At 40.6% G+C, this 26,035-nt stretch overlaps 3 protein-coding genes across 4 annotated transcripts; 1 reads left to right on the top strand and 2 right to left on the bottom strand.

The window, feature by feature from the left end:
- Positions 207-6,327, bottom strand: LOC8083913 (cold shock domain-containing protein 3). Its single transcript, XM_002463729.2, has 3 exons — positions 5,679-6,327; positions 2,358-2,555; positions 207-897 (listed from the first exon to the last, which is right to left on the bottom strand). Exons 1-3 carry the CDS (start codon positions 6,180-6,182, stop codon positions 499-501), a joined length of 1,101 nt encoding a protein of 366 aa, XP_002463774.1. The 5' UTR covers positions 6,183-6,327; the 3' UTR covers positions 207-498.
- On the bottom strand, positions 8,023-12,606 carry LOC8084142 (protein ROOT PRIMORDIUM DEFECTIVE 1). Of its 2 annotated transcripts, none has more exons than XM_021458606.1 (3): positions 11,238-12,606; positions 8,461-9,853; positions 8,023-8,378 (listed from the first exon to the last, which is right to left on the bottom strand). In XM_021458606.1, exon 1 carries the CDS (start codon positions 12,509-12,511, stop codon positions 11,360-11,362), a length of 1,152 nt encoding a protein of 383 aa, XP_021314281.1. In that variant the 5' UTR covers positions 12,512-12,606; the 3' UTR covers positions 8,023-8,378; positions 8,461-9,853; positions 11,238-11,359. The 2 variants fall into 2 exon arrangements, with proteins under 2 accessions (XP_021314281.1, XP_002463773.1); XM_002463728.2 differs by having other exon boundaries at positions 8,461-9,844.
- LOC8084141 (cullin-4) lies at positions 15,697-23,602 on the top strand. The gene is made up of 17 exons (XM_002466295.2): positions 15,697-16,069; positions 17,080-17,195; positions 17,278-17,624; positions 19,064-19,244; positions 19,345-19,467; positions 19,624-19,911; positions 20,459-20,584; positions 21,204-21,305; positions 21,388-21,441; positions 21,585-21,691; positions 21,867-21,927; positions 22,011-22,142; positions 22,234-22,371; positions 22,454-22,534; positions 22,605-22,685; positions 23,034-23,114; positions 23,216-23,602. Exons 1-17 carry the CDS (start codon positions 15,697-15,699, stop codon positions 23,327-23,329), a joined length of 2,505 nt encoding a protein of 834 aa, XP_002466340.1. The 3' UTR covers positions 23,330-23,602.

Below are 26,035 nucleotides of genomic sequence, written 5' to 3'. Positions count from 1 at the left end.
AAACTACTGTTCACAACTTTTAAAGGCTGTTTCATTTCATTTAGAGGCCTTCCCAGGGCCTGGGCTCCACCCTCACAATGTCCACAGGGCATATATAGTAGTAGTAGACTTCTAAAATACCTCATGCCTTGCCTTGGAGTAGCACTTCATGTCATCATAAATATCTAATAAAGTAATAAAACCAAGTCTTCAAAAGGGAAGTTAAGAACAGAACAGAAGCATGGAAGTTTATGGAAATGCATGGACAAAGATAAGTGCAAGTTCCTAGAGTAGATATTAAAACAGTAGTAAACCCAAGTTCGACAGAGATAAAAAAAAAAACAGGGTGAGGGTGAAGGAAGAGAACAGCCACAGTTCTCTCTTACCTAGCGATAGCGTAGAGTAGCAAAAGGCATCGACGTGAACACACACCTAAGCAACACGTGGCTGGGGGGGCAATTGTCCAAGTTTCGTACAGCATGTCCGTGTCAGTTCAATTGAGTTCACAGGAGCCAGCAATCAGTATCTCTGACTATTCCACGAGCTCAAAGCAGAGGACGACTTGGCACGGTTGGTGCCGGTACCACCACTACCACCACCACCACTATTCGAGGTTGGGCAGTCGCGGGACCAGTGACCAGGCCGACCACAGTTGTAGCACGCACCAGGTGAGCTCGATGAGGTTATTGGTCTCCCACCCTTGTCAGGATAAGGATCCGACGATTGATTCGGACAGTCCCTCGCCCAGTGGTTCTCCTGGCCGCACTTGAAGCAGGAAGACGAGCTCCTCTGGCTGGGGTTTTGGATGCTTGACATAGAATCCGCTTGGTATTGCGGTGAAGCTTGCTGCTGCAGTGGTGCACCTACCCTAGGCTGTTGCTCATCACACCACTTGAAAAAGCCACAAGAGCCACCACCCTGGGTGATTTGTCCCCGTCGTGCACCAGAAAGAGACATGAAATGCCCAAGTTATTAGGGGAAAAAAAGGTGGCTCCATTATAAACTAATAAAGGAAAAGATATAATGGAACATGGAATATCACATGAGTTAAAATAAAAAAAAATGTTATCCTAGCATCAGTTGCTATGCATGAAGATACAGATATAACTAAGTGCTCCACTAAGAGAAGGAACAATATCTAGGTCTAGGAACTAGGATTGAATCACTGCTTTACCTTTTTTTAAAAAAATATATAATAACTAGTATAGTATTTAGTTAGTGCAACAACTAGCCATTTTTAGGCCTTGTTTAGTTGGCAAAATTTTAGGTTTTTGGCTACTGTAGCACTTTCGTTTTTATTTGACAAACATTGTCCAATTATAGAGTAACTAGGCTCAAAAGATTCATCTCACAAATTACAGGTAAACTGTGCAATTAGTTTTTATTTTCGTCTATATTTAAAGCTCCATGCGTGCGACTAAAGATTCGATGTGACGGGGAATCTTGAAAATTTTTGCGAACTAAACAAGGCCTTAGTATGCAAAGCAAACATGACAATAAATTAAATTGTAAAGATCCCTAGTTCTGGTCGAACAACATGGCTGCTTTAAGCATAACAAGAAAACAATGTTATTCTTCACAATATTACCATGTAGTTTAAACACAAACAATATAGGATGAGGATATATCTTTCATTACCACTAGGAAGACCAAGACATGAAATGCACTATTATATCAGGCAGCCAACAGGAAATTGTTGCAAAAACAAAGGTCAACAATTATCAGGGTAATGCCATGTGTAACTTTAACTGTAAGCAAGCCATTTTTACCATCATCAATAATAATTATGCAATGATGTCCAGATTAAAGAATAGCCCAAAAGTAAACCAGTTGTTCAGTCATGAGAGCAAAAGGAGAAGACAGATGAGCCATGAGTTAGTACATTGAAAATCCAAATCTCTGATGTTGCCTACTGAAAGCTATTTGATAAATACATTCTGCAACAGTAACTATCATACTGTCTGCATCTTCTGTTATCTATTAAAGTAATACAAGAGATCCAACTAATGAGTCACAGCTGCAAGATAAACAGTTCAGAATTCAAGTTTACAATCCAAATCACTACAACTTCTATCTATACAATTGATAAAAGCGGTATCCTGCAACAAAAATCTCACAACTAGTTGATAACTCGAATTCAGGAAGGAGTGTGATTGCAGATGTTCAATGTTATTATTAAACAAGTTAAAAATCTCACAATTAGTTGATTCCTCGAATTCAGGAAGGAGGATTGCATATGTTCGATGATATTATTAAACAAGTTGTGTCAGATAAAAGGTTCTTCCAGAACAACAAACCAGTATAGGCCACTATCTGGTAATGGCAAAATATCATGAATTCAGGTAGCATCGGCGAACTAACGAAAAGTGCGAGTTTACCTGATTTAATGGGCAGCGAAAAAACTGCCTCCCAACATTTTTCCCTGTCTTCGTGGTGAGAATTAAGCAAGTTCCAGCACCGCATGGGCAAAGCATATCTGTTGCTGACGTCTCTGAGTGTAAAACCATGTTATTTCGTGCATTTGCAGGGGCAGGAGATGGAGCATCACACCACTCGAAGAAGTTGCAACCCCCATCCTTATGGTCAGATAAGAAGTAAATAGCATCAGCAATTTCGGCATATATGAGTCAAATCAAAAACAGGAAAAATAAATGGAAACAAGAAGAAAGTTGCCTTTCATCTTGCCTAAGATTCAGATGTCCTTTTTATATTAGCCATATGTAACTCCAATATCGCATGTGCATGTATACATCATCTACGTATGTAAATCCTATATGCATATACGTATGTAAATCTCTTCCTCTTGGTAGCAAACCCTCCTACCAGATCATCCTGGATCCGCCACATTCAGCAAGGACATCTTATTATGATCATCTGATGCCCATGCAAGTTTGACCAAAGTAAAATGAAACAAAAAAAAATATTTTGTGTACTGATGCAATTTTTCTAGAGCCAGACAGTCACCTAATAATCTAACTCGTCAACAGAAATTCCCCACGATCAAAGAAAAAAATGACTGGTTAATGATTGGAAACCCAAGCTGATTTGGTAGGTACTTTTAAGATGACAGACATGTCAGCAATTACAAAGGTGGAGACATTGATTCTAAGATAACAGACATCTGAGAATACCATTCCAACAATACAAATTACAAAGATACACAACTTGTCATTAAACTGGCAAGCAATAACGTAGTAATCAATAAACTAAGCAACTGAAAAGATGAGGCCATCTAAATAGGATTAACAAGCTGATTAAGCAATAAGAATATAAGTTATAAAATTATAACACGGCATAAGATATTCACTTTCAAGTGCCAGTACAACATATCAAAAGTGTTCTACAGCAATGTTTTCTGGTCGGCTGGTCGATCCTGGTCGACCTGGGACCGACCAGGCGATTAATCGCGATTAATCAGCGACCAGGTCGATTAATCAACCCTGGTCGTCCCTGGTCGTCCAGGCATATCAGCTGGTCGACCTATATATATACCTCTATATATACACTATATTATACACAATAAAGGAAGCATCAAGACTGCATTAGTGTAAACCAACATTCCTCTTCATCTTCAACTTGTGTTGGCGCTTCTAGAACAGTCCTTGAACTCTTTTTGATGTAAACCAACATCTCCTTCTTAACTATTTCTGGAGAACTGGGACAACCAACAGCATCTCCATACCCCCCCCCCCCCCACACACACACATATCTGCCCAGTCAAAAAAGCCCAAAAACAGAGCACAAAACCTGGTCGTCCATGTCCTAATCGGACGATTAATCGCGATAAGTGGACGACTAATCGGACGACTAGGTTTCTGGTCGACCTGGTCGGGTCGGACCTCCTAATCGAGCACTCCTGACCGACCAGGACGATTAATCGCGATTAATCGGACAACCTGAAAACATTGTTCTACAGTTACATCATGTGCCATCACTCACAACACACAAGCAAGCTTATGTACCTCTGAACCCATATCTAAGTATCCTACACTACTGCACTAATAATGCTTCAGCTCATGTGCACACTCCCACCCTAGGAAAACGTACAAAGAGTGCTCCTAAACCAAGGACAAGCATCCAGAGAAAACTAAACCAAGCATGAATTTAGGACCTCATTTCATGATATTTGTAAAGGATGCAGTCTAGAGGCATAGTAACATAGAACATAGGTAGACATGGCGTTACTCCATATAATAAAGACAAATACGTTAAAATTCATTTTGCACAACCTAATTTTACGACTACTCAGTATGCATGCTGAACAAACAATGAGCCTGCTCAGTATGCATGTTGAATAAATATTGTGAAATGGACGAATAGCATTACCAGGAAACACGGCTAAGGGGCTATTTGGAAGGTCGGTTTTGGAGCTAAAACCCTTGTAAAATACATACCCATAAACTTTACATCCGAACTTGTACGAAGGTATTTTGATGGAATGTAATCCAAAAGAAATTACCACCGGTTTAGACAAAAACACCTCAAACTAAAAAACCACCTCCGCTGGCAACACTTTTTTTTCTTACAATTGGCTACTCATGACCTGTGTCCTCTTACTTCGCCTTCGTCCTCAGGCAATTGTCTGCACCAGCACTAGGTTGATGGCTCTCTGCCGCTATCCTCCTCCAGAACTCCACTACTGCCAGCCTCTCCCTGTTTGTCTCTTGCGCTGCCACAGACTCTCCTGCCCGCCTCCTCTGACGCTGACAAATTTCTCCACACTGTTGCCGCAACCCTCTTGATGCCAACGCTATCGCAGACATGAGAACAGGAAAGATGTGAAAAAGTTTTGCCGCCATTGAGATGGAGATGTTGGACCATGCGACTTCAGCAGTTAGCGCGATGGCCAGCCTATAGAGAAGACCATGGCACTATCAAGTGTGATACAACAAGACTGCCATGGCCACCATCTATGCTTGGTCCTTCCTCATGGCAAGCTGCAAGGGATTCAGGTTCTCTTTGCTTAGCTCTTTTTCAGGCCCTCATGCTCATTTCTGAATATGTTTAGATCTTTGCTTATGTCTGAATTTTCTTCGATTGTATCCAATTTGATGTTCTGATGTGAAAATTTTGAGCACCAATATGAATGTTCCGGCTCTGAGCTCCAATACCATGTAGATAGGGGATCTTGATAGCTCCTTAGGATCCCATCATTTACCCAAACTGACATCAATTTGACATCACTGTTCCCGATGCTACTTTGGTCATCGTCACTTGCTTTTACTGTCTATTGTGGATATCGTTGTTTGCTTTTACTATCTGTTTAAGACTTAAGTCACTAGCTGCTATGGCCAAGACGCAGGTTTGTTTCTACCTCTCCGCAATCCAAATAACAAATTACAGGCAGAAGTGGTTACAAGGGATTCCTAATGCACAAGGAATTACAGGTGTAACAAATTCCAGCTGTAAAAAGATTACTAAGTTACCAAGCAGGTCCTAGGATTGTGTAGGGAATAATCGCTGGTCCTAATACTAGAGAAGCAAATCAACATGCCATAGTCACAGCACAGGCCTGCTTCGACCAACCAGCAAAGGGACCCAAAAAATCGCTAGAGTCTAGAGGCCTATATAAAATCCTTCATAGAAGGAGTACATCCAAGTCATTACAACATGCACATGCCAGACCAAACAAATTAGGGTAGCATCGACAAGTAATTGCGCGCTCAGGGCCCTGTGGTCAGGTGATTCAAAACACTCACCCGCGTGGGGCACTTGTAGAACTTGCGACCGGGGTTCTTCAGCGTGTTGGAAGTGAGCACGAGACAGGTCCCGGCACCGCAGGGGCACGCCTTGTCCTCCACCTTCATGTCCGCATTCACATATCCACCGCCGACGCCGATCTGACCTCCTCCACCCGTGTTCGGAACCGATTGAGGGCAGTCCCGCGCCCAGTGCCCGGGGTCCCCGCACTTGAAGCACGCTCCGCTCGCCACCTGGGCCCCTCCGGTACCCGGGGCTAGGGGTTTGGAGCCGTGGGGCTGCTTGTGGGCATATCCATGCATCTGCTGTTTCCAGGTGGAGCTGTGGCTTCCCTTGAGCGCGGCCAGGTAGGGCCCCTCAGGGGTGGCGGGTGAGGTTGAGGGGGTCGATGAGGACGAGGTGGTGGAGAGGCGGCGGCGCTTGGAGGAGTCCAGCGCGGCTGCCTCCGCGGCGTCGAGGGCGAGGAGGAAGGCCTCGTCGTCGTCCTCGTCGGCAAACGACATGGTCGAGAACGAGAAGCGTGGTGGGGACGGCCGGACGGGACGGGAGGCGGTGGGCGGTGTTGTTTGAGTTTTGGGAGGGTTTGGAGCGGGGAAAACCGGGAAGACGCGACGGTGCGCGCCGCTGTGACTGTGAAGCGTCAGAGGGAAGGATCGATCGGCGGGGGAAAAAAATAAGCACGTAGTGGGAGGTGGGCTGGCTCGGTAACGGTGATTGCAGCTGGGCCACTACGAACATTTTGGAACTGTGGCCCATATTCATTTTCTTTTGAATTGCAGGGCACAACATTTTTGTATCGACTGAAGGATCCCTCCAGTAATAATAAGAAAATATATATATTACACGAACAATCTTAGAGACTGGTTAATCTATAATAAGGCTCCGTTCGATTAGAGCGAGTCCTGCCAAGGAACTGTTCCGGCCGTGGAGAGCTTATACAAATTTTAGTAACAAATCCGACGGGAATAGTTTCTGGAATCATTCCCCACTCCCCAGGAAACGAACGGGGCATGCGGAGCTGGAGAAAGATGTTGAACTATTTACTGAGGTTTCACAAGTTTAAAATCCAAACTTGCATTCTTCTTATGAACATATGCATTTTATGAATTACAAGACGTAGAGCATCTCCAACCATTATGCATTTGAAGTTATGCATTTTAGGCAAATTGCAAACCCCCAAATGAAAATAGCAAGGCTAAAATCGGGTGATCTCCAACCGTTATGTAAAATGCCAAGTCCATCATCTTTTTTTTCCCGAAAATTTTGTTTCGCGGCACTCCTTCCCGCGCGGCCAATCGATCCCGCGCCAAACAGCCCGCCGTCGTCTCCCGTTCACCAATTCCCGCGCCAAACAGCCGCGTAGTACCGATCGTGAGCTGCGCAGTTCGTCGTTCCCGTTCGCAGTACCGATCTCCCGTTCCGTTAGTTCTCTTTCACCGTATCAGTTCGTCGTCTGTTGGCTATCAGTTCGTCGTCGTACAGGTTCGCCTCTTGGCTCTAGTACCAATCTCCATCAGGTCCTGTTCCCCATCAGTTTCCGGTCGCCGCCATCAGTTCGTCGTCAAGGCAGGTCGCCGCCATTAGTCAAGCCGTTGCAGCTCGCGAGCAGCAGAATTTCGTGAAGCCAACATAGGATCGAGGGTACCGGAGAATGGATCTAGCCGTATTGCACAGCGCATCGCCAAGGTTTGAACTTCGTAGCCGAATATCTTGATCCAATCGTAGATTCGTCCTATCGCGCGCTGCGTCGTCCTATTGTGCGCTGCTTCGTCCAAACGCGCGCGTGAAGCTGGCGAAGGAGGACGCGCCATGCTTCTCCTATCGCGCGAAGTGGTGGCGGCGCGAAGGGAAACCGCGCGAAGGGAAGAAAAAAGCCCGCGAGGTGGAACCGAGAATCCCGTGATCTCTATTTGCATAGCCGGACTCCTTTGGCATATATGCCAAGTTTCCCCCTCCAAATGCATAGTTATGTAAAATGCAAAGTCCAAATGCATAACGATTGGAGGGGTTTTTTTTGGAGTTTTATGCATTTTGGTAAATACCAAGTCCATTTGCATAATGGTCGGAGTTGCTCTAAGATAAGAGGATCCAGTATCTTGTTAATTCCAAAGAAGCACACAGGCCACGGGAAAACGCGGGCACGTCGCTACTTGAAAGAACAAAACCTCGTGGTGTGTAACAATAAGAGCACCATTTTTTTTAGACTAAGTAAACAGTCATTTGCTTATTCATTAATTTCCCTTTGGTAATGTTTAAACTACTACCAGTTTAGATCTAATGATGACTTCAAGTAAACATTTGGTCCACCCCAAGAATCCAGAACAAATTGGGAACAACAATGAGTAAACAATCATTTGCTATATTTGGACAATGCCAAGAATCAGTGCATAGTTCTCACTCGATCCTGATAATCATTCGGAGTAACAAAGATCGTATCTTTCCCAGAATAAAAATGCAATCTAGGATTTGCATAAAATAAAAATGCAATCTAGGATTCCTTCCCTAACTCAAAACACCGAGAACCATTCAGCCATATTTGTCTTTTACGGCCCTGATTTCTGAACTTCGATCTGAAAGATAGGCACGGCCGTGATTTTCTGCTATGGCAGGACAAATTCAATGAAGATCCACATTCTGCATGGTGAGCAAATTCATCAATGATTCCTCTAATCACTTCTCAGCATTATTTCGAGTTCACCCTGCAAAACAGGAAGTACTGGAATTATACTTCATCATATAATTGAGAGATATTGGTGCAGCAGGTATAAGAACGGTACCAACCAGGGAACCACCGATTGCGCATCACCAGTATATTCATCCTATTCCCGAATACTGAACACTGAAGGCCAAATCCCAAGTGTAATTGATGTTTCAAAACTACCAAAGTGCTATTCCACATATGTCAATTTATTGCATAAACCAAAGTATGGCAATCTCAGAATATTTTTTAGAGCAGTAACAGAGAGAGACTTCATGTGACAAGAATATCTGCCATGCAACTGGATCATGGCACTAAGGAAACAACCCACCTCCCAGGGGGGAAATGTAGAAGAGAGAAATAATTTCTTTTCATACTCTGAAACATGACAATCTCCAGCAAGTGACTGACAATTTTTTTTAAAAAAGGTCTATTCAAGCTCATTTTGCCTATCAGAAAAATAACATGTGTAAGAACATATGTTTCGGAGCAGTAACTGTTATACTGAACAGAATTCAGTATTGTTCAGTACTCGTGTTTCAGTATTGTTCAGTATTTCGTGGTCCTAGGTGTACGAGTGGATGATACTGAACGTTGTTCAGTACTGCTCAGTATTTTTTCTACTCGGTTTTGACTTGCGTAGGGTGTGGAATATATTATCAGTAAGCTGCAGGAAACACAGGTTAGTGGCAGCTTGCTTTCCACCTTGTATAGTGTTTTTCTCTGTGATTCTAGGAATAAATTGGAATCACAAACAATACAGAAATACTGGGATAAGATTTCACTTTATTTCATAAACATGTATGGAACTATGCATGTGGAGAAAATGGATAGCAGAGGATACATCATTACAGAGCTGAGATAATCCATCCAAAAGCACAAACATTTAAGCATAGCCAAAGGTGTGCTTAAAAGTTTCCAATGACCTCTGGCAGTAATGTTGGAGTAATCTTCATCTTGGACCTCTTCATGTTCATCAAAATATTCGACAAACTGTACGAGATGTTTTCCAAACCATGAGCTGGCCTAGTATAGATTCACCAGCAATTAAATTTGCTTTCATTGATTGAGCAAGATTGATAACCAACGACAGTTGGCAACCACACTCCAAAAGGAGCCAGCAAAGCCATCAATGCTCACAACCTTGGCATTTTTCTCAGTAACCAATGTACAAATCTGAATGTGAGTTAACAACCAACCGCATCAAAGGAGGGAACCATATGAAGATGGGGTTAGACAATGTACCCTGTTGATATCGCACTTTCCATCCACGGCTCTGTAAGGGTAGTCATCTTCAATATTAATGCCTCCATTCTTTATGATAAAGTCAAATGCAGCATCCATTAGCGCACCATGGCAGCCACTGTTCCCTCCATCAGTGAGCACTCTACAAGCTCCTTCTCATACCAGTAACAATGTGGTTAATGCTTTCTACTATGCTTACTGCAGAGAAAGCCCAGTAACTTCCTGCACACGCTTATTGAAGATGAAGAACAAATTGTAAATGATAGAAATAGCCTCCTTCCCAGACTACATAAGTTACAATAGTACTGACTACATATGAAGAGTGTGTACTGAGTACTGACTTTAAAACATAGATAAACTACAATATGTAATCAAAACATTTGTTTTGCAGTATTTGCCCATTTTTTTATCCTCGTGGGCAATTTTACAAGCAACTATAGTTGTTTTGATTCTTGCAAGCGACTATCATAGGATGTCTCAGCAGGTACAAGACGAATAACATCACCACAGGTTGATAAATACTACAAAGAACATACTTCCCAAGTACCATCAAACAGACATGTTGTGCATACATGACACAGCATGTGATAGCCCAAAGAACCCAAAAAAAGGTTGGTTCAAAATCTGGTTAAAGTATCCCTTCAAAAAAAGAAGCCTGGTGAAGGTCCTCTAGCATCTGACCAGCAGATACTACTAACAGGATCTTCGATTGGAAGACCACAAAAACAACAACAAAAAATTCCTAAAAGAGTTGTCTTACACCAGAAAAGCAATTTGGAAAATGGCTACACTGTGACCCTCAAAATAGGGAAAGCGCAGCACGCAGGGCAAGTCAAAAAATGGTGAGACCAGTTCCGTCCAAATTCCACACAACACGAGTCATGCCCTTGCTTCATCCAGAAGAACCACGAAAACAAACCCCTTCTGATCAGTTCATCTAACCCTTTGGGAAACAAAAATCCAAGCACAAAGGTGAACCAGCTACTTCAATGCTAATGATAACATTCCGAACAATAGATGTGTTGATTAAATCTGATATGCTCACAAAGGAAAAGATATCTCATATGTTCACAAAAGGAGAAGATCCAACTTTGCTACAGCTTTTCAGATCTACTGCTTGTTGTGATAAGAGGGGGGGGGGGGGTCTATTTCTTTCAACAAGAATCAGTGTACTTGAAGAAATAATTTAAGCAACGGTCAGAAATCTGCACAGCTTTGCAACATTAAAAGGCCAGGAGATTTGGCAGATTATGAACCTTAAAAGATCTAATGCAAAATCGGCCTGTGTGCATTTTGTGGTGCGCAGCAGGAACAAAAGGTCTTCAGGAGTTGCTTGCTAAATGCTAAGGCATTTGCTGGAGGCCATGATCTATTTTGGTTCTAAGGCTCTAGCTGTCTCAGATGGGTCGCTTTTGTCTCTTGTCTCTAGGGTTAACTGAGGAATCACAACTGTTCGATAGTAAGAATTGATTGACACAAGTTAATTCAAAGACCTGGAAATCAGAAAGCTGTGGCAAAACTATAACTTTTGTGTGATTGGGACATCAATACTATGCAGTCAAGTAATAAACAACTGGAAAAATAAGAATGCAGCTTAAATCTCATAGTCACCAACCTGTTTCAGCACTCAATGTATTTCTCTGCAGAAAATGAGCAATAAACTGGCTCCTATCAAGAGTAGATATCCTCATTCTTGCTGTAGAGGTCATATTTGCACATGATTTCCCATCCTTCTTCTCAGTTATCCCCACATACCCTGGACTCCAGTTCAATAGGCTTCCCGCTCCGCCGGCACCTTATGATTTCCCGTGACTGCTCCATCAACTCAACATACTTCTTACGCACTTCCAACAGGGGGTGCTCCTCAATTGCAGTGTCTTCCCCAGCCATGTACGCCTCTTTGAGGACAACAAAGCATGTCTTCTCCTTTAACAACAAGTAGAACACATGTGGGTGCCGCTCAAACACAAGATGGAATTTCTGTGGTAGCCCCAGGTGCTGCCGGAGGCAGCGTAATCTCCGCCTCTCAGCAGAGCATGTCACAAACAGACTAAGCAGTTCATGGAGCACCCCGACTGCCCGCTTCTCTGAAACATCACTGCCACGATTGATGTGGCTGAAATCCTCATATGGAGATACATAAGGGAGCCTCTGGAACCGTTCCAACCAGTCCTTAATCTTTTGCTTCAACCGAAGACCCTTTGACGGGAAGAGCGGGACAGACACCTCTTCCACTGACCCCAACTTCCTCATAGCATTCAGCTGGAGAACTGACAGAGGCATTTCTTCATCCTTGCCATCGTCAATTAGCCCCAATTCCCTCCCATCGTCATCATCTCCTGAAATTACAATCCTGAATCCATCCTGTGCAATGTCGTGATCCAGGTCCTTAAAGTAGTCCTCCGGGATGCCAAGATGCCAGAGCATGCCCTGCGCGACGCGGAGCGGGAGGCGGCGTCGCGGGCACATCAGGACGACGCGGCGCAGGCGGCCACAGACATCGGCACGGCGGGCGGCGAAGACGTCCCGCTCCTCCCGCAGGAGTCGGGCGGCGGCATCAGAGAGCCGGAACCAGGGGATGTTGTGCTGCCCCACGGACTCGACGAAGGCGGCGGGGAAGCGGCGGAGGAAAGCGGTGACCCGGCGGTCGGGGGTCTCGAGCAAGGGGCCGAGCTTGGAGACCGCAGATACGGGGGTGGGCAACGGGGAGAGGATGCGCGTGAGGGAGACGAGCGGGCGGATGTCGCGCGCGTGGGAGAGCTCAGGGACGGCATCGAACGAGGAGTCCTTCTTCCACCGCATCGTCACGTTCACGTACGCCATGGACTGGAGGTGGACGGCGAGGGGAGAGAGAGGCTCGAGCGACCGAGGTCTCGCGAGGGACTGCATGGTGCGGGGTTTGGTGAGTGTCCGGAATCTTTGGGCAGAGGCAGCGATTGGGCTGTGTCTCCTGTCCCCGGGCGACTCGTTCCCCGGCCCGGCGGCGCTCGCCTCACCCTCGGCCGGGCAGGCGGAGAAATACTTCCTCCGTCCCAAATTAGAAACCTTTAACTTTTTTAATTAACTTCCTCCGTCCCAAATTACAATACTTTAAACTTTTTTTTAATTTTAAATTTAATCATTTATCTTATTCAGAAAAAATATGTAAAATAAATATAGTCAAGTTTAAATCATTTTAAAAAATATTAATAAATCATTCCATGACAAAAAAGATAATATTTTATATAAATTTTTGAAAAAAAATGAGTGGTCAAACTTGGTACAAAAAAATAAAATATCTTATAAATTACTTTAAAATTATAACCATTTACAACATTACAATATTATTTTTATTTATTTCCTATGAATATTAAAATAACATTGTTTGGAAGACAGTTCTTTCCTCTGTCCTGTAAAAAGTGTTATTCTTATTTTTGATAAGTCAAATATTTTAACTTTAACTAAACATATAAGAAAACATTAATATTTATAGTGCATAATTAGTATTATATAAATCATTAAATATATTTTTATAATAAACTTATTTGAGGTATAGTGTGCTAATAGTTTCTATAAATTTAGTTGAACTTTTTTAAAATAGACTAGTATGAACCTCATAGTGACACTTTTCGAGGTGAGAAGTAGAAAACATCCTAAATAGCCACTAATAACTGTATACTCGTCGTATAGCCAATTAAGCACCTAAAGAGATGCAAAAAGTAACCTACGCATGACCCAACTTCAGGTGTAGTCGATAAACAAAGCAAACTCATTAACCTATGTAACCCCTAGACTATACATGAAAGGGTAGAGAGTTCCCGATCGACATCACGAACACAAACACCGATATCATTGCAATCCCCTGCATGCAATACACATGCAATAAAGGTTTCCTTGTAAATGCAATCGCTTAATTTTTTCAATTACCCGCATGGATATAAAAACACATCACCAATTGCAGGCTCAAATCTTGACTATGCCTCACGAGTGCCCGGCCTACTCTAACCTTTTGACGAGTCTAATTCATAGAGATAAGCATTCATATTTATATATTTGTTAGCATATATGCATGCTCTTTTTTAAAAAAAACTCATATAGATATTTACTCTAAATCGATGTTTTATTAAGCATTTATTCAGGTTCTAAAATTACAACACAATACCTTGACTTTTTAAGTAATATGGTATCTGTCTCCTTATTTTTTTTATTGTATATGAGTAGATCATAATATTGGTCGGTGGATCACATATAAGAATGAGAATATCAGAGACATCATGTGTGCTTGGCTCATGTTTAAGATTTGGCCTCGCTAGCTAGTAGGCAGTGTAGCATAACCCTGGTTCCACTAACGCTATAGGCTTGTGCTTGGTTTGCTAGTACTAGCGAATGTTGGTTTGCTTGATAGGATTGTCTTTTCCTCTTGAAGTTAAAGTTTAACTGAAATCACATTCCTCTCCCGCTCTCGTTGTTCTCTATGCCACCTTATCTATGACATAATCTCCATTGGACCGACTCTCCTTTGCACACCGATGATAGGACAGGGTGTGGAGGCGCGAGCGCGAGCTTATGGTGGAGATGGAGGCAAGAACACGACGAGGATGAATACAGAGCTTAGGGCAGACACGAGGTGAGCCTACACACCTGCGATATGCCCTCTAGCGTCCACTAGTTAAAGTGTGCGCGACAGAGGTGTGAGCACTGTGAGATTGAAGACGGAGCTTAGCGGGACAGAGGTGAGGTGGAAGACAGATTTAGGATGGTGGGTGCAAGGGTGGAGGCAGAGGGCGAATATGGATGGAGGCAAAACGTGGATCCAAAGACAGCGACCAACAAGGTGGAGGCGAAGCTCAAAAAACAGTGGTAATGACAAAAGACAAAAGCAACAATGAAACACAAAGAAGTGCAAGATTCACGTATATATAAGTTAGGTTCCCCAGAGAACGAGAGGAATAACCATTTTCATTTAGCAAAGGCAAAGGGATAATTGATATATTAGTTGAGCCCAACTGGGCAATGCCTTGTTTAGTTCCATTTTTTTTCATAAAATGGGCACTGTAGCACTTTCGTTTATATTTGACAAATATTGTTTAATTATGGACTATATAGGCTCAAAAGATTTGTCTCACAAATTACAGGTAAACCATTTAATTAGTTTTTTTATCTATATTTAATACTTTATGCATGTACCGTAAGATTCGATGTGACAAATATTTAATACTTTATGCATGTAATATTTGACAAATATTCGATGTGACGAGGAATCTGAAAATTTTTGTAACTTTTTGAAGTAAACAATGCCAGAAACAGATGATCTCCATTTCATAAACAATCTTAACCTATAAAATAAATATTAATATTTATGCTACTACTAGATAAACACTAGCATATTAATTATGTCATATATATTTTTATCAGTAACCCGTTTGAATATACAAATGTTAATATTGTTTTTTTGTAAATCTAATTAAAAATGAGCTTGATTGACTTTTTAATAAACGAGGAAGTGGCTGTATTCCGACTTTCCAAGCCAACCAAATTACCAGACACACCCAGGCCTTGTTTAGTTCACCCCAAAAAGCAAAAAGTTTTCAAAATTTCCCGTCACATCGAATCTTGCGGCACATGCATGAACCATTAAATATAGACGAAAGCAAAAACTAATTACACAGTTCAGCTGGAAATCGCGAGATGAATCTTTTGATCTTAGTTAGTTCATAATTGGATAATATTTGTCACAAACAAACGAAAGTGCTACAGTACCGAAATCCGAAATTTTTTCAGAACTAAACAAGGCCCCAGCCACTGTTGCACTTGCAGGCAACGTCGAACTCCTGGCCCAGTGGGCAGTGGCCCACACTTGCACACCAGCTACAGGCTCACACCCCGAAATCCCACCTAAAAAATCAAAAAGAGAAAAAGAAAAAAAGAAAAGAAAAAGGGAGGCGAAACCCTTCTCCCCCGCCCCAACCCGATCTCTCTCGCTCCCTCCGGTTCTCTCTCCGCCACCTCACCGCCGGCTCGCTCCCAAAATCCTCGCGCCGGACGCCGCCCCCCGCCTCCGCCTCCGCCGCGCCATGCCCGTCGGCGCCTGATTCATGTCTCAGCCCCACGCCGCCGCTGCCGCCTCGAAGCGCCCCTTCTCGTCCACCACCACATCCCCGTCCCCGACCTCCTCCCCTGCGACGCCGCTTATGAAGAAGGCCAAGCACCCCGCCGCCTCCTCCTCCTCCGCGGGGACCGTCGAGAAGAACGGCATCCAACTTGATACCGCCGTCGCCGCCGCCGCCGCCACGGGCGGGGGCCGAACGAACGGCGAGGAGGATGCGGAGATGGTGCTCGCGGACCAGGACGAGCTCCCCGCGCCCAGCGCGCCGGCCTCCGCGGGCGTTGCCGCCAACCTCTTCCGTAAGAAGGCCACGCTCCCGCAGCCGTCGACCTCCGCCCGCAAGCCCCTCCGCATCAAAATAGGTGCGCCCCCAATATCTTATTCGGCGGAATTGCTTACTCTGCGAGTCTGTGCGATTGGTCGTCACTGAGGGGGCATGTGGCCGCAATTGATTCCAGTCCTGTTGTTTCGGATATGTTATTGGCCAGCTCGCGGGCTCTAGCTCAAAGCTTTTTCATTGCCTGGTATTAGGGTTAAAATTCACTAGCAGCAACTATGAGTTCACAGATCACTCGCTTATCCCTCACTCCCAGCCGCCACCTGGACCCACCTAAAATTAGCTCTTTGATGGACTCAATATGGAAATTGGCTAGATCTGTACATTGTTTCTGGAAAAATGGTGTTAGGTAGCCTACTATGGTATTTTAGGGTTTATTTTTTTTACCATAACACTGATCAGAAGAGGGATTTGCCATAGGAAACATGATACTTCTGTTGAGTGTCTTGTGCTTAGTTGTTTGCTTCTGCATATTTCAAGTACTTTGTTTTGTCACACTGTTTATCTGTCTTTCTACCGTTCATACACATTTGATTAATATATATAAATGAGAGAGAGCCAACCAAGAAGGATCTGTTTTACACTAAGAAGAATTAGGCACCCAAATTTAGTCAAAGGGGAATATAATCTTGGTGGTGGACTGGTGTACACTGACACCTCACCCCCAGTAACTGAGCTGGAGTCAGTTCCTATTTGATTAATTATACCTCAAGTATCATGGCTCGACATTCATTGGCACCTATGTGTGACAACCTCCAATATTGGGAAATGAGAGTTCTATTCTTTTGAAACCATTCTCATTATGACGTAGTTCTTCTTCAGCACACACCATCCTTTTACTTGCTACGATACCAGTTGATGGCAAATTCATATTGAACACATGTATATAAATCTTATAAATCACGAGTCACTAACAAATACATGCTGAACATGTGCATTTGAATTTCAGAAACCATTTGGTTTTCTCTCCACAACCTTTGCTTCATGTAATAGCATTATGTCTAAATGCCATTCTGGCTGTCTTGCATTCACTAGGTCAACCAAAACTGCCAAAAAACTTCGAAGAGGATACATGGGCAATTTTGAAGGATGCTATCACAGCTATTTTTCTCAAGCAGAAACTTTCTTGTGATGTTGAGAAACTCTATCAGGTTATACTTCTGTTGGTGACACTGTAATATTCATGCCCTCGCATTAGCATTTGAGTACTTTATAATTGTTTTTGTACTGCAGGCTGCTGGTGATCTTTGTCTACACAAGCTAGGGGCAAACCTATACGAACGAATCAAGAAAGAATGTGAAATACACATAGCTGAAAAAATATCAGCATTAGTGGGTCAAAGCCCAGATTTGGTTGTATTTTTGTCTCTGGTCCAAAGAACATGGCAAGATTTTTGTGATCAGATGTTGATTATTCGTGGTATTGCTTTACTTCTTGATGTAAAATATGTCAAGAATGTGGCAAATATTTGTTCAGTGTGGGATATGGGGCTGCAACTGTTCCGCAAGCATCTATCACTATCCCCGGAGATTGAACACAAAACTGTAACTGGCCTTCTCAGATTGATTGAGAGTGAGAGGTATGCTTGTTCTTCTGTGATAAGTTCTGTTAGTGATATGTGTACTTCATGGTCTATTCTATTACTCTTTGTGAACTTGTCTTGCGATTAATTGATGATACAAGGCCAGTCTTACTTTACAGTTGATTGCATATAATATAGGGTCATGATTCTTTCAAATCAAAATCTGGAAATTATCTACATTTTTGTATATTGAGAATTTAAGGTGGTATTCCTCTAACGCAAAATCTGAAGCATTGAGTCTCCAACCTACATATTTTTGTGTATTCTTTACATTAATTCAATGAACAGTTACAAAATCCAGTATGGAAGGGACTTTGACATATTGCTTATTTAATCTGACATAACATGCGAAGAGATGGAGATAGAACAGAACAAATGATGTCAATAATACTCAAATCTGCAATAGATAGTCGTAGTTGTATGCCCATATCCTTGTAATCCTATTACGCGATGCCAAATCTTTTTTTTTGAAAACACAATACCAAATCTGAACCATGGGAACAGTATATGACCATATCATGATCCTAGCAAGCGATGACTGAGCCAGGCCTGCTGCAGGCCCGACTTTGCTTTGCCTGGCCTGGATTGGGCCCGACTAGCATGAACACAGAGTCCAAAACACCTCAACTTTAATATTCTGCTTTCACTTTCTAAATAAAATAGTATTCCAATTACATTTCAGTGAGAATATTAAATACATAGGGGATATGTATGTTCATGTGACTTTTGGGTTTGGCCCAAGGCATGCTCATGCCTATGAACCTTAAAGTTGATGCCTTATCCTGGCCTGGATTTTTCTACACTTTGCTGTGTGGATCACGGACGCCCATGAACAGATCCAGCAACAACTATTACCACAATTGAAGAAACACGAATCCTTTCCTTTGGCCCACATGCCATCTTCAGTGTCTTCTTAACTCTGTTAGTTTGATTGAATGTTACAATATTTTGTCGATTCACATGTGACTCAATCTCAGCATCCTTGAGGCAAAATAGTGTTTTGCCAATTTGCCTCAAGTTACTTGATTATGTTCCAAGTTCGTATGAACATATGTTTCTGGCATTGTGATGAAAATGTTAAAACATGCCACTGTTTGTGTCGTGCCTTCTCTACATATGCTAACATGTTTGATTAGTATGTTTTGGGCCACTTATTTCCACACCAAAGTCATGCTTGTACTGTAGTGTAATTTGGTACTAGCTATGTTGAATGGGGGAACTGAAACAGTGTACTGGGACTTTAAGACATGTTGCTTTCTTTTAGCTCATAAGTGGCAAATGGTGGTTCACTTGTGCTAGCTGTGGTAATTGCATGTGTGTGGAACACATCTTATATAACTGAGCTCGTGAACTGAAAGAGTGTCTGCCTCGTAATTATTCATAATCCTGTCAATAATAGATATGTCTATTCAATAATTTTTCATTTTTCTGATCAGGCTTGGTGAAGCAATAGATAGGACATTACTTAGTCATCTTCTGAAGATGCTCACTGCTCTTGGAATGTATTCAGAGAGTTTTGAAAAGCCCTTTCTTGAATGCACTTCTGAATTTTATGCTACGGAAGGTGTTAAATATATGCAACAATCTGATATTCCAGACTACCTGAAGCATGTGGAGGTAAGGATAGATAGATTTCCTTATGTTCTTCATGTTATTTACTCATGTAGGACCAGTCAGGCACACCATTTAACTGATAATATGCACCTGAGCTGTGCAGTCGAGGTTGCAAGAAGAACATGAAAGGTGTATTCTATATTTGGAAGCTAACACAAGGAAGCCACTAATCGCAACTACTGAAAAGCAATTGCTAGAACGTCATACATCTGCAATTATTGAGAAGGTGACCATTTGCCTTCATGATATATTTTTCTTTTATGTTGCTTGAACAAGCATGTGATTTTGTATGTTTCTTGTTGGGCATGATATCCATAAACTGCAATAATGCTTTACTAACCTTCTTTTGTATGCTGGTCCGTGTTTTTGTGGTTTTCTTCAGGGGTTCTCTATGCTCATGGATGCAAATCGTATAAATGACCTCTCGAGGATGTACGACCTTTTCCAGAGGGTTAACGCTGTTGAGTTGCTAAAACTAGCGCTTAGTTCATATATCCGGGCTACAGGCCAGGGCATTATTATGGATGAAGAAAAGGACAGAGAATTAGTTCCATTTCTTCTTGATTTTAAGGCATCCCTTGACAAAATATTGGAAGAAAGTTTTGCCAAGAATGAGGCTTTCTCGAATACCATAAAAGATTCATTTGAGCACCTTATCAATCTAAGACAGGTGTCTGATCTGATCTTTATTGTTCTACTTGACTGGTGTTTCAGTTACTGTCTTTTTATTGATGTCAATATAATTCTTTTTGTAGACATCTTTTTACTGTCTTCTGTCATCTTGTTTATTATTCTCTCTGGTTATGATGCCCATGTCGTTATAATGTGAGATCTTTGGCCAATAGTTTCTGCCAATTTACCAAAATATTTTTTGTGATGATCATGTAGAAAGCTACACAATCAGAAAAACTTATGCTATACTTAAATAAACAACTCCTAGAAATAATGGCATTTGTTTTGACTTGAACTTTTGGACCTACATTTTTATAAGAAAAGCTGACTAAGATAGATATTCATTTTGTACGTGTTGATAATTACCACATCCAAAGTCTTCCAACTTTCACATATAACAAACAATTTTGCCTCTAACTTTATTAACTTGTAGTCTGTTGTAGATAAGCTTTCCATTCCTGGTAGAGGAGTAATTTAGTTTTTTGTTTTTGGGTTCTATATGTCCCCGTCAAATAATGGGTACTATGCTTGTTTCATGATAACAGAACCGACCTGCGGAATTGATTGCAAAGTTTCTTGATGAGAAACTTCGAGCTGGCAATAAAGGGACATCAGAAGAAGAGCTGGAGGGTATACTTGATAGAGTTTTGGTCCTGTTTCGGTTTATACAAGTAAGTTATTGATCTATTTTATTTGACAACTAAATTGCATTTCCTCTTGATTGCCAATATCATTTCTACTTCTCTTCGTGAGTTGCATGTTTGGTGCACTACAGATATGGGGCCCTTTTCGCTCAAATATGCACTCTTATGTACTAGAAAGGTATAGGGGGGAAATAACCTTGCAGGCCAAATTTTTTTGTCACAGCTGGGAAAAACTTGTGCTGTGAAAATGGTCATCCCAATTTTGGCTGGACAAATTTTGTCTTGGTTATGAACCAAATGGAGGCTACCTGCCAAAGTGAGATCAAATTTTGGCTTGGCGTATTGGGGCGGGCAACCAAACAGATCCTATCCAATGGATGCTATAAGTTGGGCCTTCCCAAACATGGTTATGTTGGCGCCTTAAAAAAACATTGTGATTTTGGCTTGAATATTTAGGTGAGCCTGAGAAGCCTGCCTTACTAGGCTTCTATGAAAAGATAAAGTACCAAACCCTTGATTTTTTTTGCATGATGTAATAATTTGTTAAACAATTGAAACTACAAAATTGTGTAAGTGCCAACTCTGAAAGGGAAATATCAATTTATATAATAGTTTAATTGCAAGCTTTATATTTCATCATCTGCAGGGTAAAGATGTATTTGAGGCATTCTACAAGAAGGATCTAGCTAAGAGGTTGCTGCTTGGGAAGAGCGCATCAATAGATGCTGAAAAATCGATGATCACAAAAGTAATAGTTTCTTCTCTAGTGTTTTCACATGTCCTGACATATGTGGACAAGAACAACTTTACCAACATGCTTCTGTTTGTAGCTCAAAACTGAGTGTGGAAGTCAGTTTACCAACAAGCTGGAGGGAATGTTCAAGGTAGCGTTAGTTGTTTTTACTATGATGATATTTCTATTCTTATTTTATTTTGCAAACCTGTATAGTTGTATTGTTAGATGCATCTGATTAGATAGATAGATTCAGTACCCTTTTAACATCTGTTTTACTTGCTGGTTTTGTAGGACATTGAATTATCCAAAGAAATAAATGATTCATTCAGGCAATCATCTCAAGCTAGGACAAAGCTTCCCTCTGGCATTGAAATGAGTGTTCATGTGCTTACAACAGGGTAAATATTTTTTGTCCCATTGCTTTGATACGAACTCTCTGTAGAACATGTTCTGTTTAGATAGCTTTGTAAACCTGATCCCACGCATGTGCTCCATAGTCCTAGCATGGCAGACTGTCCTTTTGATGTTGTTTGTCATGTTTATGTAGTTCTGATAAAATATGTTGATTTACAGCTATTGGCCTACATATCCACCAATGGACGTGAAACTCCCACACGAACTGAATGTGTACCAGGTTAGTATATAGCCTTGGTGGTGGTAGTAAATATTTTAATGTCAGTCTGAATATTTTGTTTAATCCTCTACCTCTTCTGACAGGATATATTTAAAGAGTTCTATTTGAGCAAGTACAGTGGAAGGCGTTTAATGTGGCAGAATTCTTTGGGACATTGTGTCTTGAAAGCGGACTTTCCCAAAGGCAAAAAGGAACTTGCAGTGTCATTGTTTCAGGTGCATTTTCATCTCATTTTTCAGTGCTTATCAGTTGAAACCATCTGAGATCAATAATTATATTTTCCCCTAACTTATTGCTGCCCATCAGAGTGTGGTTTTGATGTTGTTCAATGATGCACAAAAGTTAAGTTTCCTTGACATCAAAGATTCCACTGGTATCGAGGATAAAGAATTGAGACGGACACTGCAATCACTTGCATGTGGTAAAGTTCGGGTTCTCCAAAAGGTGTGATCCCTTTTTTTTTTTGCCTCATCATCATTTTGCATTTTCAGTATGCAGCTTCTTTAATTGTAACCTTTGTTTTCAGATACCAAAAGGGAGAGATGTAGAAGATAAGGATGAATTTGTATTCAATGAAGATTTTAGTGCTCCCCTCTATCGCATAAAGGTAATATGTGTACACATAAACTTTGGATTTGAGATGGTATTAAACTTGAACTGTTGTTGTGCACTTCCAGGTAAATGCAATTCAAATGAAGGAGACGGTAGAAGAAAACACGAGCACCACTGAGAGAGTGTTCCAGGATCGGCAGTATCAGGTGCTTTAACTCTATATGCTAAAGTGAAAATCCTGTTAGTTTAGTTGCAGAATGGGAACAAGTTCTTTTATGTATTTTTTATTTTCGCATGGATTATCTTGGGAACTTGCAGTACATAGTTAGCTTGAACAACATGTGCTTTCGCTTGCTCAGTTGATATGTGCTGGATGTTTTTTGATAGAAAAGTGAGTCCCCTATATTGAACTCCACAGTATACTATGCCAAAGAGTGGACCCCTTTTTTCTTCATTTTTTAATCTTCTAATAGGTTAAGTATGTAAATCGTGTAATTTTGAATTGAAATTTGTAATGCATAATTTGATAAGTTTCTTTTGGTTCTATAATGCAGGTTGATGCAGCCATAGTTCGAATAATGAAGACGCGGAAGGTCCTCAGCCACACCCTTCTAATAACGGAGCTTTACCAGCAGGTGACACTTCAATGTTAATTAATTTAGCCGTGTATTTTATTTACCTCATGGCTAACTTGACCCCTTTAACCGTTGGGTTTCATCCATGTCCCTTATTTCAGCTCAAGTTCCCTGTTAAGCCAGCTGATATCAAGAAAAGAATAGAGAGCTTGATCGACCGGGAGTACCTGGAACGGGACAGGAGTAACCCCCAGATCTACAACTATCTGGCTTGACAGCGCTTTGGCGGACCATTAAAGACACTATGCTCACTTTATTATGGGAAAAGACATTGTAAATTAATTTATTTTCCAGTTCCTTGGTCTTGTTTTTGTTTTCTGGGAGGGAGTTGTAGCTGTTGCAACGTGTCTGTATACGAGAACGATTTTTTCGGTATCAGTATAAAAATGTATAAGCATATAACGCGTGTATGTGTTTACTACATGTTTGCTTTGGCTATTCACGTCCTCTTCCCTGGTGCACCGCGATATGGACAGTGCGCCTGATTACGTTTCATTCTCGCTTAATTTCCGAGTGTTTGTCATTTTTCTTAGGGTGTACTATATCCGTTACAAAACGAAAGATGTTTTTATTTTTTGTCATATCAAATGAAAAACTAAAGATTTCTAAAAAAAACTAAAAGTCAAATTATTATTAGAAGAAAACATTCTCTGCAAAATATATCTTCGGTGTAATCGTGATATTCCCGTGCAAACATCCTCCCTCCCTCACAAAGAGGGTGCAATTTTAGAGTAATGTTAAGCCATATGATTTAAAGTTTGATCGATATTATTATATAGAAAGAACAATATTTAATAATAACAAATACTTTGTGCATTATATCTATTTGGAGTTATATACTCTCCCCGTTCTCCTAGAATATAAAGAATATAATTCTAGCACAATGTTATGTTTTAGTATGTTAAATTTGACCAATCACACTATAAAAGAGCGAGTTTTTTTGAGAGAGCGCTCTCTCTCTAATAACCGTTCAATCTAAACGTTGGCCTATATGAGCCCTCCATCATCCATGATTTTATATGATGTAAGATGTAAGACTCCTCCTAAATTAAGATTCCTCCTAGACTCCATATGATCCATACTTGCGTATCAGAGTTCAACCCCAATCCACATGTATAGCTTTTTGATTTTTTTAGGTCCAATTCGTTAGCACTACAACACGCCTTGTACAAGAATAGTAATAATAAATAAATAAATTGAAAAAGAAGGAAAATATGGATGCACCGAAGCTTGTCACGGATTGTTCGGAAAAAAATAAACATCAAAATGCATGCATGCAACTAATAAATAGATTAATTGGAAAAAGATATAAAAGAGCGGGTTATTTTAGAGAGCTTTCCCAATAACCGTTTGATCTAAACGTCATGCTATATAAATCCTCGGTCGCCTATGATCTTGTATGATGTAAGATATAAGACTACTCCTAAACTAAGATTCCTCTTAGACTCAAAAACAGAAAATAATAGAGTTACAAAATACTTTATTTTTTGGTCTCTAGATAATCTTGATTCCTTGGAACTGGTCCATACTTGCGTATCAGAGTTCAACCCCAACCCACATGTATAGCTTTTTGATTTTTTAGGTCCAATTCGTTAGCACTACAACACGCCTTGTATGAGAATAGTAATAATAAAAAAAATTAATTGAAAAAGAAGGAAAATATGGATGCACCGACGCTTGTCGTGGATTGTTCAGAAAAAAAATAAACATCAAGATACATGCATGCAACTAATAAATAGATTAATTGGAAAAAGAAAAATATGGATGCATGCATGCAACTATAATAAATAAATTATTTGAGAAAAGTAGAATAATATGAAGGCACATCAATATAAATGCATGCAAGTGTATGTATTAGCAATTAAAAAGAAAATAATAAAAATTGAACAAACATGATTTTATTTATTATGACAGACTACGAACAAAAAAACTAGCAAATATCTTACATTACTTATAGTACCACATTTTAAATGAACAACAACTGTAATGTAAAGTGGAAATAAAATCAGGGAACGTCCAACATTATAAACACGTGCGTGTCGCACGTGCATATTTGCTAGTTAGATAAAAATATCAATATTTAAGACATTGAATAAATATAATTAGATTAGTTATGAAATATATTTTCATAATAAATAGATTTAGAGCCATAAATGTGAAACCACAAAAACTTGGTTAAACGTGAACCACATTTAACCAACACCCAACACTACTTGTATTCGTTTTTTTGGGAAAGAGGTAGTATGTTGAAAATATGAATTACATTTTTCTTTTGAAATGGAGGTAGTACTCACTCCATCCCAAATTTTAAATTATTCTAACTTTTTTAAGAGTCGAATCATCTCAAGTTCGACCAAATTTATATAATATATAATAATATTTATTGTATACCAAACAAGTATAATATATTTTTCATCGATTATATTTTATATTATATCTATTTGTTGTCATAAATCTTTATAGTTGTTTTTATAATTTTGGTTAAATTTAAGATACTTTTACTATTTAAAAAGCCGAAATGACTTGTAATTTGGAATAGTGAGAGTAAGCCATACTAGTAGCTATTCCACTCATCGGTAAAAGGGAAAAGCCACATGAACAAGAGTTGACTATTCGCTAATTTATTGTAATAGAAAAATATTGCTGAATGACTAATAGTAGATAAGCTCAAGCGAACAGGCTCGTAGTAATGTGACGAGAGTTCCGCATAAAAATAAAAAACTTACACATGATTACAATTTTTTGAGTGTTTTTGGCATAGCTCTATCCACAATGGCTCCTGAGTTAGGCCTTGTTTAGTTCACCTCAAAAACTAAAAACTTTTTAAGATTCTTCGTCACATTAAATCTTACGACACATACATGACGTATTAAATATAGACAGAAATAAAAACTAATTGCACAGTTTACCTGGAAATCGCG

Source organism: Sorghum bicolor, chromosome 1 (genome assembly GCF_000003195.3).
Source record: "Sorghum bicolor cultivar BTx623 chromosome 1, Sorghum_bicolor_NCBIv3, whole genome shotgun sequence".
NCBI lineage: Eukaryota > Viridiplantae > Streptophyta > Magnoliopsida > Poales > Poaceae > Sorghum > Sorghum bicolor.
The sequence above is the reverse complement of the archived record's forward strand: the minus strand, read 5'-3'. Positions and strand labels throughout refer to the sequence as shown.

What these genes read in the sequence shown, in the direction of transcription:
- LOC8083913 (XM_002463729.2), bottom strand. Translation starts at nt 6,182, where the DNA reads ATGTCGTTTGCCGACGAGGACGACGACGAGGCCTTCCTCCTCGCCCTC. An exon ending in TCTACAAGTGCCCCACGCGG is followed by an intron (nt 2,556 to 5,678) that starts GTGAGTGTTTTG and finishes TCTGACCATAAG; the next exon opens with GATGGGGGTTGCAACTTCTT. An exon ending in TTCGCTGCCCATTAAATCAG is followed by an intron (nt 898 to 2,357) that starts GTAAACTCGCAC and finishes CAAATCACCCAG; the next exon opens with GGTGGTGGCTCTTGTGGCTT.
- LOC8084142 (XM_021458606.1), bottom strand. Translation starts at nt 12,511, where the DNA reads ATGCAGTCCCTCGCGAGACCTCGGTCGCTCGAGCCTCTCTCTCCCCTC.
- LOC8084141 (XM_002466295.2), top strand. Translation starts at nt 15,697, where the DNA reads ATGTCTCAGCCCCACGCCGCCGCTGCCGCCTCGAAGCGCCCCTTCTCG. An exon ending in ACCTTATCAATCTAAGACAG is followed by an intron (nt 19,912 to 20,458) that starts GTGTCTGATCTG and finishes TCATGATAACAG; the next exon opens with AACCGACCTGCGGAATTGAT. An exon ending in CTCCCCTCTATCGCATAAAG is followed by an intron (nt 22,535 to 22,604) that starts GTAATATGTGTA and finishes GTGCACTTCCAG; the next exon opens with GTAAATGCAATTCAAATGAA.